General features: G+C 41.5%; 2 protein-coding genes across 4 annotated transcripts in view; one reads left to right on the forward strand and one right to left on the reverse strand.

Moving 5' to 3' along the window:
- The window catches only part of LOC145944901 (uncharacterized), a 264,706-nt gene that overhangs the window by 130,412 nt on the left and 118,194 nt on the right, over positions 1–16,100 (reverse strand). The window lies entirely within an intron of this gene.
- The window catches only part of LOC145944898 (uncharacterized), a 242,506-nt gene that overhangs the window by 87,751 nt on the left and 138,655 nt on the right, over positions 1–16,100 (forward strand). For both annotated transcript variants that reach the window (XM_083053569.1, XM_083053570.1), the window contains exon 3: positions 3,458–3,560. In XM_083053569.1, the coding sequence (XP_082909695.1) occupies positions 3,458–3,560 (103 nt within the window). The remainder of the gene's footprint in view (positions 1–3,457; positions 3,561–16,100) is intronic.

Below are 16,100 nucleotides of genomic sequence, written 5' to 3' on the forward strand. Positions count from 1 at the left end.
GGCCGCGGGGGTGCGATCGATCACGATCTGTACGACAGGTCGATCGATCGTTCGGTACAGGCGCCTTTCAGAAGCACGCGGTACAGCGGCTGCGGGCGCTCTCTCTTTCCCTCTCTCTCTATTCGCTCGACAAAAAAGCCAGCTGCCGCGAACGCTAATTTCGGCACGCGCGCCGCGAGGCTTTTTAGGCGCCGTGATACAACGGAAAGCGCAACGCAGCGCAACGCGCACACATTCGAAAAGCCGCAGCGTCGTCCTGAATACCTTGCGCCCCGTTAATTACGCGCCGGCAACGTGCGCCCGCGTTCCCGTAATCGCTTTTTGCGCGAGCGTAATGCAACTTTCGACAATGCAAGAGTATTGTACAGCACGGATCTCTCGAGAGCGTATATCCATACACAAAGTTGATGCGCAACGAGTATTCTTGGATATCCATTGGACGCCGATATATCCAATATTTCTAGGAGGAAAAAAATAGTTCGCGGAAAATTTCACGTGAAAATTATTATAGTAATATCTCTCGCTTTATTTTTTCCATATTTTATAGTCCTTGAATTAAAGTACTATTACCATATCTTCCTTATTTACTTTTCAAATATGTAATTATTTATGTGTTTACAAATTATTATTATTTATTATTTATATATAAATATATATTTATTTGCAAATAATTTTAAATTTAATTTAGAAGAATGTTAAAATATTAAAAGCCTCAACGAAGCACATTATCCCTTTGTAACTTTAAAGAAGCGCTTCGTTAAAAATTGTAACAACAACAAACACTAACGACGCGACGGGACAAAGTTGTTGTTGGAGAGATTTGCTTCCGGGGTATTAATCACGTCGAGAAATGGAAGGCGCCTTTAAAAAGACACGTTGCCAAAGCCGTTATCGCCCTAATCGAGAAACATACAACCGCGAAGAAATATGTGTATGTACATACGCTCGTGCATCCTTAAGCAGCGAGTATTAAGGAAGGAACGAGATGATAAAACTCCGTGGCGGCCTACAGCCGGCAATAAATGTTTCGTAGCTCGTAAAAATGTTATTGCCTTCTGTGCGGCGCGATACCAGAAGACGACGCGCGAAAGCGAAGGGGGACGTTGGAGGTGATAGAGACACTCGAGTCTCAGAGCCTGGCCAATTCGCCGTGTACAGTCAAGTATCGACAGACTTATGTATACAAGCCGTGAAATGCTGATGTAACGAGTCGTAAGCGAGAATAGAAACAATTTTAACATATAAAATCTAAAATTCTGTGCTCTTTTTACTGACATTAAATAATTTCTTTTCAGCCGACATTATTCTTGAATTATTTACGATGAAAGTTGAGTGGCATAATCTGTCATATCTATTACTTTCGAATATGTATTTTTTATTCGTGCAATTTTATCTCAATTAAAATATGCATGCTGAAAAATTACATCTAAAATTATATTTATACCATAGATAAGTTTGACTAGAATTCGGACGTGTGCAAGAGAAGTTAGCTTGGAATATCATGAAAAAAGAACTGAAACGAATGAATGACACAACTCCTTTGCATGTAACTTGAGAAATGGCATTCGTCATTGCGAGACCGATCTATTATCACGCTTGCATGACAGATAGAATGACAATGCTAGACGGAAGTGAAAGATCCAGGAAGTGTTATGCGCGATCATAACGCTGGAGCGTTATATAGACCATGATACTCATTCACAGCTAAATTTTTACGTCTAAACACATCGGGAATAATTGATCGAAATGCATAAGGAATAATTTCTCTCATTAAATTAATATTGACGATAGAACTTTCAACGCGCTTTATGAATAGATCAAATGCTAAAAAAGAAATATATCTGATTTAATTCAACATTACAAGGCTTATTGTTGCGTGCTAATAAAAGGAAATTAAAGAGAGTAGAAAATTATCTATTGGAAACTTGTTAACAAAATTACGTTATCTCGAAACAATACGGAAATCGTCTGCAAAGACGATCCCGCGCGCACGTTTCTTATTCCGACATAATAACGCTCCCTCTTGTTTTACGCCGCTAATATTGCCGTATAATCTGTCGCCGTTTCGAATAAATAACCCCTCGGCGTGGTTAATAAAATTTCGCCGCCTGCGAAATTTTGTCGGTCGCGTCGCCCTCGCAGGTCTCTCTCTCGCGCGACAGAAGATTCCCGGCGGGATGCGTTTCTCGCGCGATGGCACCGGGATACTGTCCTATATAAAGACACATAGCCCGAATAGGGCAGAAGGCGGGCACAGCGTGCACCGCCGTGCGTCGCTTCATTTGTCTTTATATTAACGTCGCTGCGAAACGCCGTAACAGCGTTATGACGACACACAACGGTGGCTACACCGCCGCGAAACAACTTTTTAACCCTCCGCATTTTCCCGCGGAGCCCTTTTTTCGCCTCTTTATAAACGGCGCCGCCGTTTTTACGAGGGACTCTGGCAGCCAGAACTGCCTCTGATTCCAAATTATTACTTGCGCGCACGGACGTCTCCGGGGGGGTACCGTCTTTCGACAAATTAAATTTTCGTTACGACTAGTATGGAAGATGCGCGATGATTGTGATAGAAGAGAGAAAGTTGAAAAAATATTTCATATATTAAAAAAATGATTATCTAAAATTAATCTTCTCAAGGATTGTCTTCATTTTTAAAAGTAGCAATAATAAAACGTTATTTAAAAAATCCTTGAGAGAATTACAAAAATAAAATTACATTAATTATTATAATATTGAAAAAATAAATGATCGTGGAATATAATAATGATAAGAGCGACTTGGAAGAGGAGAATAAAATCTCGGACGCATATTAGCGCGATAATTGCGGAGCAAAGTTTCCTAGTGCAAATTCGTGTTGCTCGCGGGCAAACTTCGATGTGTAATAGACACAGGAGACGGAATGCCTCTTTCTCTTTCCGATGCGGGGGATGCCGAAGGGATACGTCGATATCTCGACATAGGTGTGTACGTATTATCTGCAGGTAACTTGCAGCAACGCGGAAAATAAAGTTTTCTGCCGCGCGCGCTCGTATATATATAAAGTAATACTGATACGTGAGGTCGGTTCCTTTCCGCCCCGGAGGCGGTATTGGATGGCGGCTCCCAGGGGGTTAATTTCGTGCCGAAGGGTGGAAAATATTCACGGTTCCTTAAAATCCGACGAGCCTGTCTCTTACGAGCTTCCTCTGGGGTGGCGTTACGCCAAACGGTCACTCAAATATACCAGGGCCCTCGTACCGTCCATTTTCCACTCGCCTGTGGCGATCATCTTAATCTGCGCTAAACTATTCGGGATATATATGGCAAACTAAAAGTGGAAAAGAATTTCTCTTGCTAAATAAAAGGTGTTTTACTCTCTCTGCGATCCTCCACCCAACTATTACATGATACTTTTTACTGTAATTTAATAATCTCCTTTATCTCTTATTAACGAAATTATCTTTTGCTTTTGCAGTCCATCCGTTGCACGGTGAACGGCTGCTCCTGCGATTCCTTCACACCCGGTAAACGTCATCTACGTTACTGCGAGAGCTGTCATCACGGTTGGGTGCCTCATGGTAAGTCCAATATGCATCTTGTTCAAAAGAATTATCATGTGTATTGCGTGCTGGCGTATTTCCATAAACAGGCGTATTTTAGATTTAAAAAAACGAGAACGCAATCGCGCGGAAAGATTTTCCCGGGGATATTCCGGCGCTTGGTGTCGCGTGTGCGCGCGGTTAAACGCAAATTTTCCAACTGTCAGCATACTTCATCCGACCGGCCCTCAGGGACGAAATTCAATTTTCCAACGATGACCAGCCCTCGTTGGGCATCGCGACCACCCTTTGTAGAAGAATGCGCGCGCGCGCGCACGTGTTATCGAATACGGGCGTATCCGACGATATAAGACGCCGGAATACTTTATGCCCCCGTAAGTTCCCGAATGTGAATGCGGAGGTGAACCGAGAGGAGGAGGTAGATGGTCTCTGTTTCTCACAAAGTTCCATCACGACACACACATTCGACGAATACATGTTCGTGCATACATACGTCAAACCGCGCTTAAAATTCCGCTTGCTTGACCCGCGATAGATTGGACGCGGTGCGGCATGGAATACATATCAATTTCGGGCTTCCTTCCGCCTGGTCCCGCGGGATCGCGGTTGCGTTCTCTCTTTTCCTCTCCTCCCCCTTTCTCGTACCTCTGCCCGCTGACTCTCTGTATTAAAAGCTCTGTATTAAGCTGGAACAAAAGGTGTCGCAATCTTTCGCGCGGATTTTGTTGCGCAAAAAACTGCACGACACGTGAGCGATAAAAGATAATTATTCTCGCGAATTCGCGGACTCTCAAAAATCGGATTAGAATTATTAACGTAACACGTTAATAATCAGATGCGAGCAAAGTGCATAATTATAGAGATATTTGAGCACCCGGATGCACTTATCATTTCGCAGATTATGGAGTAGCGGAGTTTGGCATATATTTTTACAGCAAGTCGAATACGTAATTTTTAATGAGCTTATCGGTCGGTCATTAAAAATTATTTTTTATGACTCCGTTATTTTTGCATGATATCTCAATCAGAATATCGAGAAAACGTAAAGATTCTGCTTCTATTGCTATTTATACTTGTTTCGAATATATTGATAGAACTGACATTTTAAAGCAATCATAGAAATGTTTGTAAATTTGTTGCAATTAAATTTATTGCAATATCTTAACAATTGGAAACAATAATTATTAAGGAGAATAATCTGATTGATATCAGTATCTCATATATTTTGTCTCACAATTAGTAAATCAATACATCATACATTCTTGTATATCAATTTAAAATTATTTAAGGGTAAAATATAAAGGCGATTGCCATAATAGTTATAAATCAGATTCGGAAGCACAAACATATAATCATTTTTCTTTCGATATAATATGAACCACTTAAATTAGAAATAACAGTCAGAAGACAAAAAGGGAACCTGTCGTCATTCTTTGTTTCGAACCAATTTCGCGGAGAGAAAATGATACAAAAAAGATTCGTCATTATCAAATTGTCAATGATTAGAAGAATAGTTTATCACATATAAACTCTCAACGGTAAAAACGATAGCATTATTGTTGAGATCGATAAACATTACGTTTTAAATAATTCTCTCATGCCGAAATTAATATAATATATTCTCAAGCATAACGTTATTTTCTTTTTTTAACATCTTTTACTCGACATTTTCGAAGATATACAAATTGAATGTTTTTAAATATATTTTATTTATCTTAATATATTAATTTAATTTAATTGGATTCTTTCTCTCTTATATAATGCATTTAGCAGTACACGTCCTTTTTATTTAAGTGACCGGATTTAACTTACGTATTTGATTACGCTCAAGTACTTAACACATGTCAAACGAACTAACATAAGTAGAGCATTGTTGTTGGCTGCGCTACCGTACATGCGATATTGTGCGAGGTATCGTTGAACGCGCGCCGTGAACGAAATCACGAGTAGTGCGCTGACAAAGGCCTTTTTAAATTGTAATGAGCTGCCAAAGAGTGAATTATGTGCCGTCCAAGTGCCATCGAGTCCTCCTCCGGCCGAACCCCATTCTATAAAACTCTGCCTTATACACGCGTGTATATATACATATATCCCGGCATCCCTGTGACCGCTCTCGGGCCACCCCATGTCATGAATATATTTACATTGATCGGCCGTCTCGGCATTTTTCATTTGACTCGTCGTTGTGTCGGATGGAACCGAAGTGTGTCCATCCCTTCGATACTTTATTTATATCGACAGGACGTGTCTGTCTTTTTGAGGGCCGTGCGCTCGCGCGCCTCTCCATGTAGTTTTCATCGAAAACTCGCGTATGAGCGATGAACCCAACGCTAATGATCCTTTCGTCCTTGCCCGGAAATCCCTAGAGTTCGACAAGATAGCTTCCTGGGGTCGCCAGTATTCGCGAGATATGTATCGTATATTACGTGAATCTCTCGTAATCAAAGTCCGTCATGCTCAAGAGATATAAGAATCATTTATATGTAAAATCACATATTTAAAGTGCATATGAGTCTTATAGAATATTTACTCAACAAAAATCATCTCGCATCTCTCTCTCTCCAATAAAAAAAAGTATTACATATTTAATCTGAAAAGGTCATTTTGCGCACCCATTATTTCTCTTGTCAAAAATCTCAGGTTGCGATGAAGCATACACGATCGAAGAGTAACCTCGCGAGACCATTACACGCGGATTAACCTAAGCTGCGCGTTTTACGTACGATATATATTCACGGCGATACGCGAGAACGGACGCGAGAACGGACGCGCGGCCGGTCGCTTCATAAAAATCGCGGGAATTAGATGCGCGTGTAATGAAGGGTTAAAACGGGCGAGGTACAGTTACGCGATTAAAGCCTCGACGTTGAGTACATACGTACATATATATGTATATATAGGGACCTTCTTTCCGCCGCGGCGTAACCTCTACGATAAGAGGATACGCGTGTACTCTAAATCCCGTACGCGCCCTTCCTGAGTAATATACGGGAGAGAGCAATTTATAGCGTGCGAGGCAGAATTTTCCGAAGTTCGCCTTCAATACTTTACGTGCCTGCGCGAACCGATCATCTACGGCTCTCGCCCCCTTATTCCGGTCGTCCCACAATCTAGTCCAATTAGCCGTGTTTCACCGCACTTGATCGTACGTCTTTTTTTAGCTCATAAAGCCACCGATTACGAATCGGTTGATAATAAGTTGTAATATATTATTATACTAGTATACGTTGTTGACAGAAGCGATTAGCATCGCGATAAAAGAAAGTAGCATAATTTCATTTTCATCGATCAATCCTCGATTACTTAATCTCAGGAGACTTTTTTTTATGCAATCGTCGGAGATTATTATTAATTGCTCGTGATGTTTTTCAATCTTGTTCGCCTTATTTCTACAATATTTCTTCGCGTCTTATAGGTATATAACGCGGTGTAGGGAATATTGTAGGAGAATAGTTGATCTTATGGTCCATTCTAAAATTGATGATGGATAAAATTATCGCTATACGAAATTTCACGACTGCCGAAAAGAGGAAGTCCTCGAGAAGATCGGCAAGGTCTCTCTCAACAACGAGAGGAGGAACTATGCAGTTAAGAACGGTGACAGGGTTGAAACGCAACATCTGCGCCTCCATCTGCACCTCTCACGATCGGCAGCTGGCGGAAGGTGAAGGAAAGGGCCCCGCGGGGCCCTCAGAGGAAGACGTCGAACTTTGGCCCGCAAAAGGGATATACGCGCGTCTCGGCGCGTGCACGATAAATCATTAAAAAGGCGTAGCCCGGAGTGACGCGCACCGCCGTTAATAAACGCGCCACCAAACTCTCTCTCTTTTTCTCTCTCTCTGTGAATTACGGCGACCGTGAACGAGCGGGGGTTATACTCGCCCCCCGTCGCAGCCTTTGTTTCGCATCACAGCTCTGTACTCGGGCGACGGGGGGTGATTTACTCCCCGTTCCACGAAACACGCACTCGCAATTATTTATCCGAACGCTTATTATAATGATTCAGAGTCTTATTATAACGCGTAACAAGACTGGATTTAACCTTTTAATGATTTGTATCTTTATCTTGTACCGCGAAAAGTGTTTGTAGATTCCAGAAGTTGTGTTTTGAAAAACAGTTCAGTTTTATAAAATATGATTAAAAATATAAAATATTCTTTCCATATCGCAGTTACGATTTTGTAAAATTTCAATTTTTTATTTTAATTATACATTAAATTAATGTAATTAATTTAAAACGAAAAAAATTAATAATATTCTGTCTACAATTTTAAATACAAAATTAATACGACATTCTAGTTTTTCTACTGTACTTTTAATTAATAAATTTTTTTTCTAATATATATTTACATTAATAAGACGTATATTATCATTGCCTTAAGAACATAACGCGAATACATTTCATTAACGGTTATATGATTCCATCGCGATTCTATAAGCCGGGACAAAGTTCAGAATTATTTTGTCGTGGGGTGCATTACGTGTCCCATTAAGAGCGTCGAGACGCGCGTCGCGCCTTTTAGAGCTTAAAACACGAACCTATTTGTTCTAATATGAAACCGATGCTAATGGCGATATATCACAGCCGTCCCCTTATCCACCCTTCCTCCTCCTGCCACCTAGAAAACGTCACCATGAATCACGAGATGCTAATGTACCAATTTATCTCGTCCCGACTTTATTAAGACTTACTTTTTCTCAGCGCGAAGGGAACGAAAGATCGCGCCAACTCTCGCTCGTCTCTCGCCAGGGCTTCAATTTATACATCTATACACAATCGCACACATATATCCGTAAAAGGAAGATCGATATCGGATGGGTGAGAGAACACGTATAGGCAGCGCCGAGATACAGACTGACAAATTCCCGCGACGGAACACACGCTCGTAAATCACGGTCCGGTTTTGGCGGCCGAAAGAAGGATGACGAGATCGTCTCCTCCTGGAACTCTTTGAAATTCCTTCGGCGGTGACGCGTCGGTCCTGCTGCGCCGCATCATTGTCTCATCATCGTCATGTTCTACGAGCGCGAAAACTCGTTCTACCTTAGGAAGATATACCCTACGCAGATCCATTAACGCGCCGAGTGCCGGAGATAGCTCGCTTGTTATTTTACGCGCGGAGGATTCGCCGATGTATTGCGCTGCACTTGACGACAACAGACGAAATTCATACTTTGAACGAATATTTAGACAATAGAGATAATACGCGAATCGATATTCGAAAAGAATACTTTTTTTAGAATTTATATATTTTTTTAAAACAGTGGATTTTTTCTGTTTAGGTGGATTAGACAAATATTTATTAGATAAATATCTCTTCATTAAAGAAAATTATAACTACATTTGCTTTTTTATAATAATTTTTTTGATAGATCAATATCTGAACGAGTAACTGAAGCCTACCCAAGTGTTTTTTTCTAGACTTTACCTTATAAAATTGATATACTAGCTAGAGTGATAAGGCGAGAAATGACGATGAATTTGATGAGGAAACACGCGTTAGCGCTATTTATAAGCTGCGCGTTAATAGTTTAGCGGTTAATCCAGATTCTCGTTGGTCGATTATCTTGTCGATAGGCGGGAACACTTGTCGAAGGCGAGCGCAAAGTGCACCGGACGACGGAAATAGCCGCCGGGGCTCTGCCATATGGGCACGATGGGCGCGCGCGGTCCAGAATGTCGCTCGATAAATCCGGCGGGCGTACAGATTTGTCACGCGCGCGAAAATAGATGCGGAATGAGCGAGAGAGAGCCCGCGGACCGCGTCGAGAGGGAAGGGTAAGACGCGAGGTACCCGATCAACCGCGACGCCAGGACGCGAAGGGGGACCGGACGCGGTTGGTGGGCCTCGACGTCGCCGCGTAAACACGAAGGCGCCGCGCCGCTTTACGACGCCTCGCTACCTCGGCCGCTGTTTAACTTATCCGCGACTTTCTGGCACGCAGGCCATTTTCACACCGCCGGCCGCGTAACGACGACACGCGCGACGTCGGGTCGACGGAACGTCGTTGAAAATTGCAAACACATTTGCGAACGCGAGACGAAAATCGCGCGTTTCGCCTTTCGGTTTATAGGAAATATTTTCTGTACTAGAAAAAAAATATTTTTTTACTCATGTTTTTTTTTTTTAATAAATGCATCTGTCATAAAACAAACTTTATATCTTATGTAGAAATTAAATTTAGAAAATTATTCTCTTGCATTATATATTACGTTCGTTGTCACCGATCAAAATTTTATTATTTTATTATATAAGAACAAAATATATAAAATAAATTACCTATATATATAGATAATTATAAAGTTTATAACATACTATAATCTTCTAAATTTAATTTCTTAGAGAATATCCAACAGAGACATAAAATTGCTTTTCATAAAATATTTATTTTAATATTATATCAGTAACTTTGGTTGAGACGAGATAAAATTCGGACTTTCGGCGCGTGAAACCAGGGTCAAAAATTCGAAGGGACAGTCATGTGCCACGAATGTGACGCGACTGAAGGGCACCGTGTCCCATCAACGTACAACGTAGATCTTGCGCGAGCGCGGCAATTCTCGGGATTAGGATTAAATATTGATGGCGCCGCTGATACAGATTAATGTACATTCACCGGGCATCTCGATCTCCTCAATCTAACCGACGCGAGCGTTATTTGTCTCTCGTTCTCCGTCGAGGAGAAACGCGAGCCCCGGTCGATTCCCGACCCCATGGCTGCTTCCTCCATGACGAAGGACGAAGAGGGATCTCTGATTACCACCTCGGACGCGGCACGGATTGTCGAGTCCTCTTATCTGCTCCGTTTCTCTCTTTATCGTGCCAAGTCCCCGTTCTTACCTCGTCCCCTTAACCGTCCTCTCTCAGCCTATCCTACTTCGGTTATGATGAACGGTGTCGCTGAGGGAGGCATTTATCCCGAGATACAACGTCCTGGGGGAATCTATTAGCGTGGCTCGGATAGATGTGAGCTTATTTACTCTCGCGATAACGTCGAATTATCTCGAAGAGCAAAACGGGTTCGAAAAGATGCTTTTCCCGGATTCGAGATGAAAGATTCGCCACGGCGAAAGAAAATATTTCTTCTTCTCGTAATTAAATAATAAAATTTTGATCGGTTAGAACGAACGCAAAACTCGGCTAAAATCTTATAAATTTGTGTTAATCTTTATTTTGCCAAGCATGACATCTCGATCTAATACTGCTCGCGCTTGAACAGCCGTGATCGATCAACGAATAAGAGAGAGAGAGGCTCGTTGCGGAAACGCCGTGATGAAAAAAAGAGAGCCGAGCCGATTAAAGAGTGCTGCGTAACGAATGTTTTGGCCGCGATCGTTGGTTGTAATTAATGGCGCCGTGTAATAATCGGTAATTGCTCACGGTAATTAAATAATACGTTTATCGCGATGAATCGGCTGGGTGGCCCCGAAATATATCGACTCACGACGAGGACGACGCGTCTCCGACGCGATAAATCTCTTCGAGTTTTACTTCCGCCTTGCTAGAGCTGCTGGCGGTTTGCCCTGAAATTCGAGCGCGCGAGATAATGCGCCGTTGAACGAATACGAGCATCGAGAGTGGTTTCCGTCTTCCTGTCGCGCGTTCGCAAGTATACTCAGGCCAGGCCCTTATTCTTACCTAGACTCCCAGCACTTGACGCCACATTCAATGCCAAGTGTGACTCGGAATCCCATTTGCCTAATGACCGGTTTCGCCGTCAGTTAACTTTATCCTTAGCTTAAATCTATTAACTCTTTCTCTGCAATTAAAATCGGGAAGCGCGACAAGGGAGCAAAGTGAACTAAATTAAGTAACGTTGATAAAATTCAACGGGAGATTTATGATTTCTTATAATTCGTCAAATCAGTAATTAAAGAAACGTTAAAAAAATGTGGTCTTAATTTGTAAAATATTTATGAATCATGCAATATTTTTGCAACTTGGTTTGTGCTCTTTGAATTTAAAATTTATTTGTTAATAATATGAAATATATTACATCAAATCGTGTGAATTGCATATATGTTTGTTATCACAAGTTCGAAAAATGGATAGGCAACACCTTTCTCGCATCTGGCTCATTGTCAGCCTAGCGGAACGCGGATTAGTCTCTGTGATATCGGAGCAAACAAATGGCGTCATTCTTCCGAGAAACGTTCCACTTAATAACGCGGATAACCCCGACCTCCGTTTTTCATCCGTAAAGACGTCCGACTGCTCCTTCTTACGCATTTGTCAGCCGCGGTCAGTTTTCGCAAGCGTCGCTGTTCGTGATCGGCCTGTCAAGCAAATTCCCTTTTCGAAAAGGAGTCGAGATAGTAAACGAAAAAAAGTTTGCTTGTATAATTATTTAAAACGAAAGAAAGGGAAAAAAATAGAAATCATTTCTATTACATATCTTTTAATTAACTTTGTCTATTTTATCTTTCGATTAAAAAAAATGTTTGTGATATAATAATTTTACTAGAATTTGAAACTTTATATAAAAAATGACATTTCATCAAAAATTAATTGAGCTTGATTAAGGAATTCTCAAGTTAAAACTGAAATAGGAGATACTCTATAAAGGCTGAAACAATCACGAGCGCTCCTTTATATCCAATCGCTTGAAACTCGTCGTCGGTATATTTTTTTTTATTCGTTTCGTAATTTTTGAAACAAAGTATATTGTTAGTGGAGGAGAACGAAAAAGACGATCGTGCAGCTGCTAAGCGGCAGACAGGATTGTGGCGACTATTTGACCGCAAAGGAAGAGAGGAGGATGTGCGGTCAACGGGGTCCCCGTTGAGATTAATGTGTCGCCTCCTATCACCGGTGATTGACAGCGCCGTGACCGCGACAAAGCGCCGACATCCTCTCCTTCCCCCTTAACCCTTGCCGTCGCGCCACTTTGTCCCCTCAAGTTTGCACACCGACGGCGACTTGTCCGGTGAACGTCGTCGCGTTATTGAAAGTTTAACTTTACTCGTTTTATAATAGCTTTCATACATTACCTTTACGATGATAATGTCTACGCTTTATTACATATTTCGCGAAATGGATCTTTTTTTCTTGGAGAAGATTTTTAAATCGAGGCACATAATTATGAACGAAGTACACGTATAATTATATAGATTTAATATTTTCACCGCAATCTCTTTTAATACGCGAAGTAATGTAAATGTGTGCGCGTATATTTCTTGATGCGACACCGTATTTAAATTACGCCGAGGAATATTACAAAGCCACCGCGCTTAAAGCCGTATCCAAGGAGAGCTTCTCATCGTCAACGGAAGAAAAGTTTTGCAAACAGGTAGCATCGCTTTCCAGTCGATCCCGCGGGTCTGTCGGCAATTAGCCGGGCGGGTCGCGGGGGTAATTAGATGAAGGTTTAATTGCAGGCGCTGCCTCGTCGTAGCTCGTAAACGAGAAAAGCTCGCCTGTCTCCGAGGTGCAATTCCCCGCATATTTACATCCCCCGCGGGACGGCGAAAGGGCCGCGGAAAGGGATATAAGGCAGGAGAAAAGGGGCCCGGGTTAGGGACGACGAGAGAAGGCGGCGAGGCGGTTCCCCTTTCGACGGTTTTACCGTTCCCCCCGGTCGTCTTAAAAGAAAGGGTTAATTAAAAACAACAAAAGCTATCCGCGTCATTAGCGCCCGTTTGTATGCGCCGCGTTTTAGCGTTAGCGCCCCTTTCAGCCAGGCTCTTTCGACGGACGATCTCGACCTTAACGAGGTTACGTCGACAGTCCCGGAGCATCTGCGGGAAAAGGGAAGATCGACTTCAGGAAGTCGGCGATCGATCGAGCGGTGCAAAAAGCGGGCGTTTCGATCTCTCTCTCCGAGGGTTCTCGTTCTCGGTATTCCGACCACGAAGCGCGAGTCTTCCCCGGTCGCTTCGTTCCTTCCCGCTTCGATGAGATTGCACTTCTCGACTGCGCAGAGAAGCGCAGGAAGGAACGGAAGGGCACATGTAGGGCCCCACATGCGGAAGCGCCGTGTCACGAGCCACGAGCGTTTTAACGTTTCACGAACGACGTAATTGGATCGGGGGCAGCGTTACACCCTTAATTTGGCTACCCAGCTAGCCGCTATCATTTCCGCGTTTCTCGATGCCGTGGTGATTTAAAACCAAATAGGACAGTATACTGCGGAAGCGTTTTCAAGCATCGCTATTCAAATCTCAGAATGTTTAATGTTGAATTTTAATTATTCAAAAAGTACTAAAAATACAAGTAACTGTACATACTAAAAAAAGTAACTGCATATACATATTTAAAATATATTTAAAAATGAAATATTTTATACATATATATATATATATATATATATATTATAGTAATAAATAAATAAATTAACTAATATATTATTAGAGTAATAAATTACCAAAACTAAACTCACTTAATATTCTATGAAAATTAATATATCTGTTTTGTTAATTTATTATTTTGCTATATTTACGTGAACGAAAGTTCAATAATGCATATTTTATTTTTTATACACTTTTATGATTTACATTGAATTAATTAATTTATGTATGATATATATTTTAGTACACAGATTATTTTTTATGAGGCTAACAAAACAAGAAGCCTTGACTTTACGAGAAGCCGCGGTTGAATTTTCTTCTTAATCATTGCCTATACAATTTCGCATTAAAACAACCCGGTATTGCGGCATTCGTAATTATATTAGTCTCGCGAAAATCACACAGACGGTATCCTTGACGCCAGATTGGAGTCCGCCGCGACGGTCGCAGCTAGGAATTTACTAAGATGGATGAGGACGTCGTGTCGGCTCGTGCCACACTCAGAGTAACGCGGTTGTAATTAGCAAGAACTTGGAGTGGCCCCCGAGTTCGTTCAAAGTTCCTTCGATCAAGTTCACGTACATTGTATTTCGAGCAGAATTATTTATCGTCATTGTATCATTTCGATGGCCTTCGATGTGGCATATTTCTCCCAAGAGATATTATTTCAGAAAGGCTCAGGGAGATTAATTGAATCGGTCAAAAGAATGTGTGTCGTAGAGTAGATAAACTTTTAGCAGTGCAGTAGAAGAAAATATACAAGTCTCAATATATAAATTCATTATCAAATATATTTATAAAAGGAATTAATCTCTCATATATTTATAAATAAAATTAAATAAGATAAATGAGAGCAACTATGAATTGTATAAAATAGGTTCATGTCACTTTATAATATATAGTAGTTAAATTGATTGCAAAAATATTGTATTGCACTTCTGAGATAAGAGATTGAAAGAAGGTGTTGCTAGTGATTAAACAAATACAATTTCATACGCGCCCACTTGGAACTGAACGTGCGGATTTATCTCGTGCGATTTTTACCCAAAAATCGTGCAAGTCGCTAGTCGTATCCATTCGTAACTCCAGCGAGGAGATTTCACGCGGCAGATAAGAACGCGAAACGAAGTACTATGCGAGAAATAAAGCGGGACGCCGAGAAACGGTTCCGTAATTACACGTTTGGAAGTACGCGGCTCTTGCAGATTGACATCAAGCTTTTCGGGCCGCGGCCTCCGCGAGCAGCGTACCGTGCATAAGAAACTTTGTATTAGCGAATAATTCTGCGAAACAGCCGCGTTATCAGCAAAACGACTCCTTAAGCACTGAAAAAGCTATTGCGGGCTTATCACGGGCGGATCTGACATTTTCCGCGAGGACTCTCTCGAACTCTCCTAATTCTCGAGCGCGGAGATATCGATCGTCTCGAAAACGAAGACGGAGCGTTTCGCTCTTTCTTATTTTCTCCCTCTTTTTCTTTCCTTCTCGTCGTACGGTTTCTCTCGCTCTGACAATATTTCGCGATAAACAGTCGTATCTATTCCACGAGGTGACTGCGAAAATCTCCGTCGACATTTATACGTCTTATTCCCCTCCCGACCTTCGCCACCCCTCGCCTTCATTTCGCTCGGCCACGACGAGCTCTCTCTAACCGGAGTTATCTCCCCCGCAAATATATATTAATGCGAGTGATATATCAGCTGGCCCCGCGAGGGACAAAACGTTAAATATTGGATAAGTTGCTCGCGGTCTCTCGCCCGCCGAGACCGAATCTCGGTGATGGATGGTCCGCCGCTGACTGTCATAACAACTTGGGCGCTGGCACTTGCTCGATACTCGCGAGATGTCCACGTTGGAAGATGGAAAGGTCCGTGGGTAAAAGTGACTGCCTCCTCGTATCGAGGCGCACCGGGGAACTCTCCGATCATCGGGAGACCCCGGGATTATTAACTCTCGATCTTACCACAGCGTGTTCGAATCTTATTTCAACTTGGATTTGCTTTTAACCGCCGACCATACTTTATGACTTGATTGAATGTGGCAGATTATGAGCAGAGTAGAATACATACATACATATACATATATAAAACGTTTAATTATGTTACTTTTGTTATTTAAATAAATGTATATTATAATTATTCAATGTAATACATATATATATATAAATTATAAATATAAAGTAAAAACATTTATTTAAAAATAAATTTATGTATATTATTATATCAAATATATTTTATATATATCTATATATAAAACATTTTATGTATGCA

This window comes from Prenolepis imparis, unplaced genomic scaffold (assembly GCF_030444845.1).
Source record: "Prenolepis imparis isolate NDT839.2.m4 unplaced genomic scaffold, iyPreImpa1.0 SCAF_13, whole genome shotgun sequence".
Taxonomy (NCBI): Eukaryota; Metazoa; Arthropoda; class Insecta; order Hymenoptera; family Formicidae; genus Prenolepis; species Prenolepis imparis.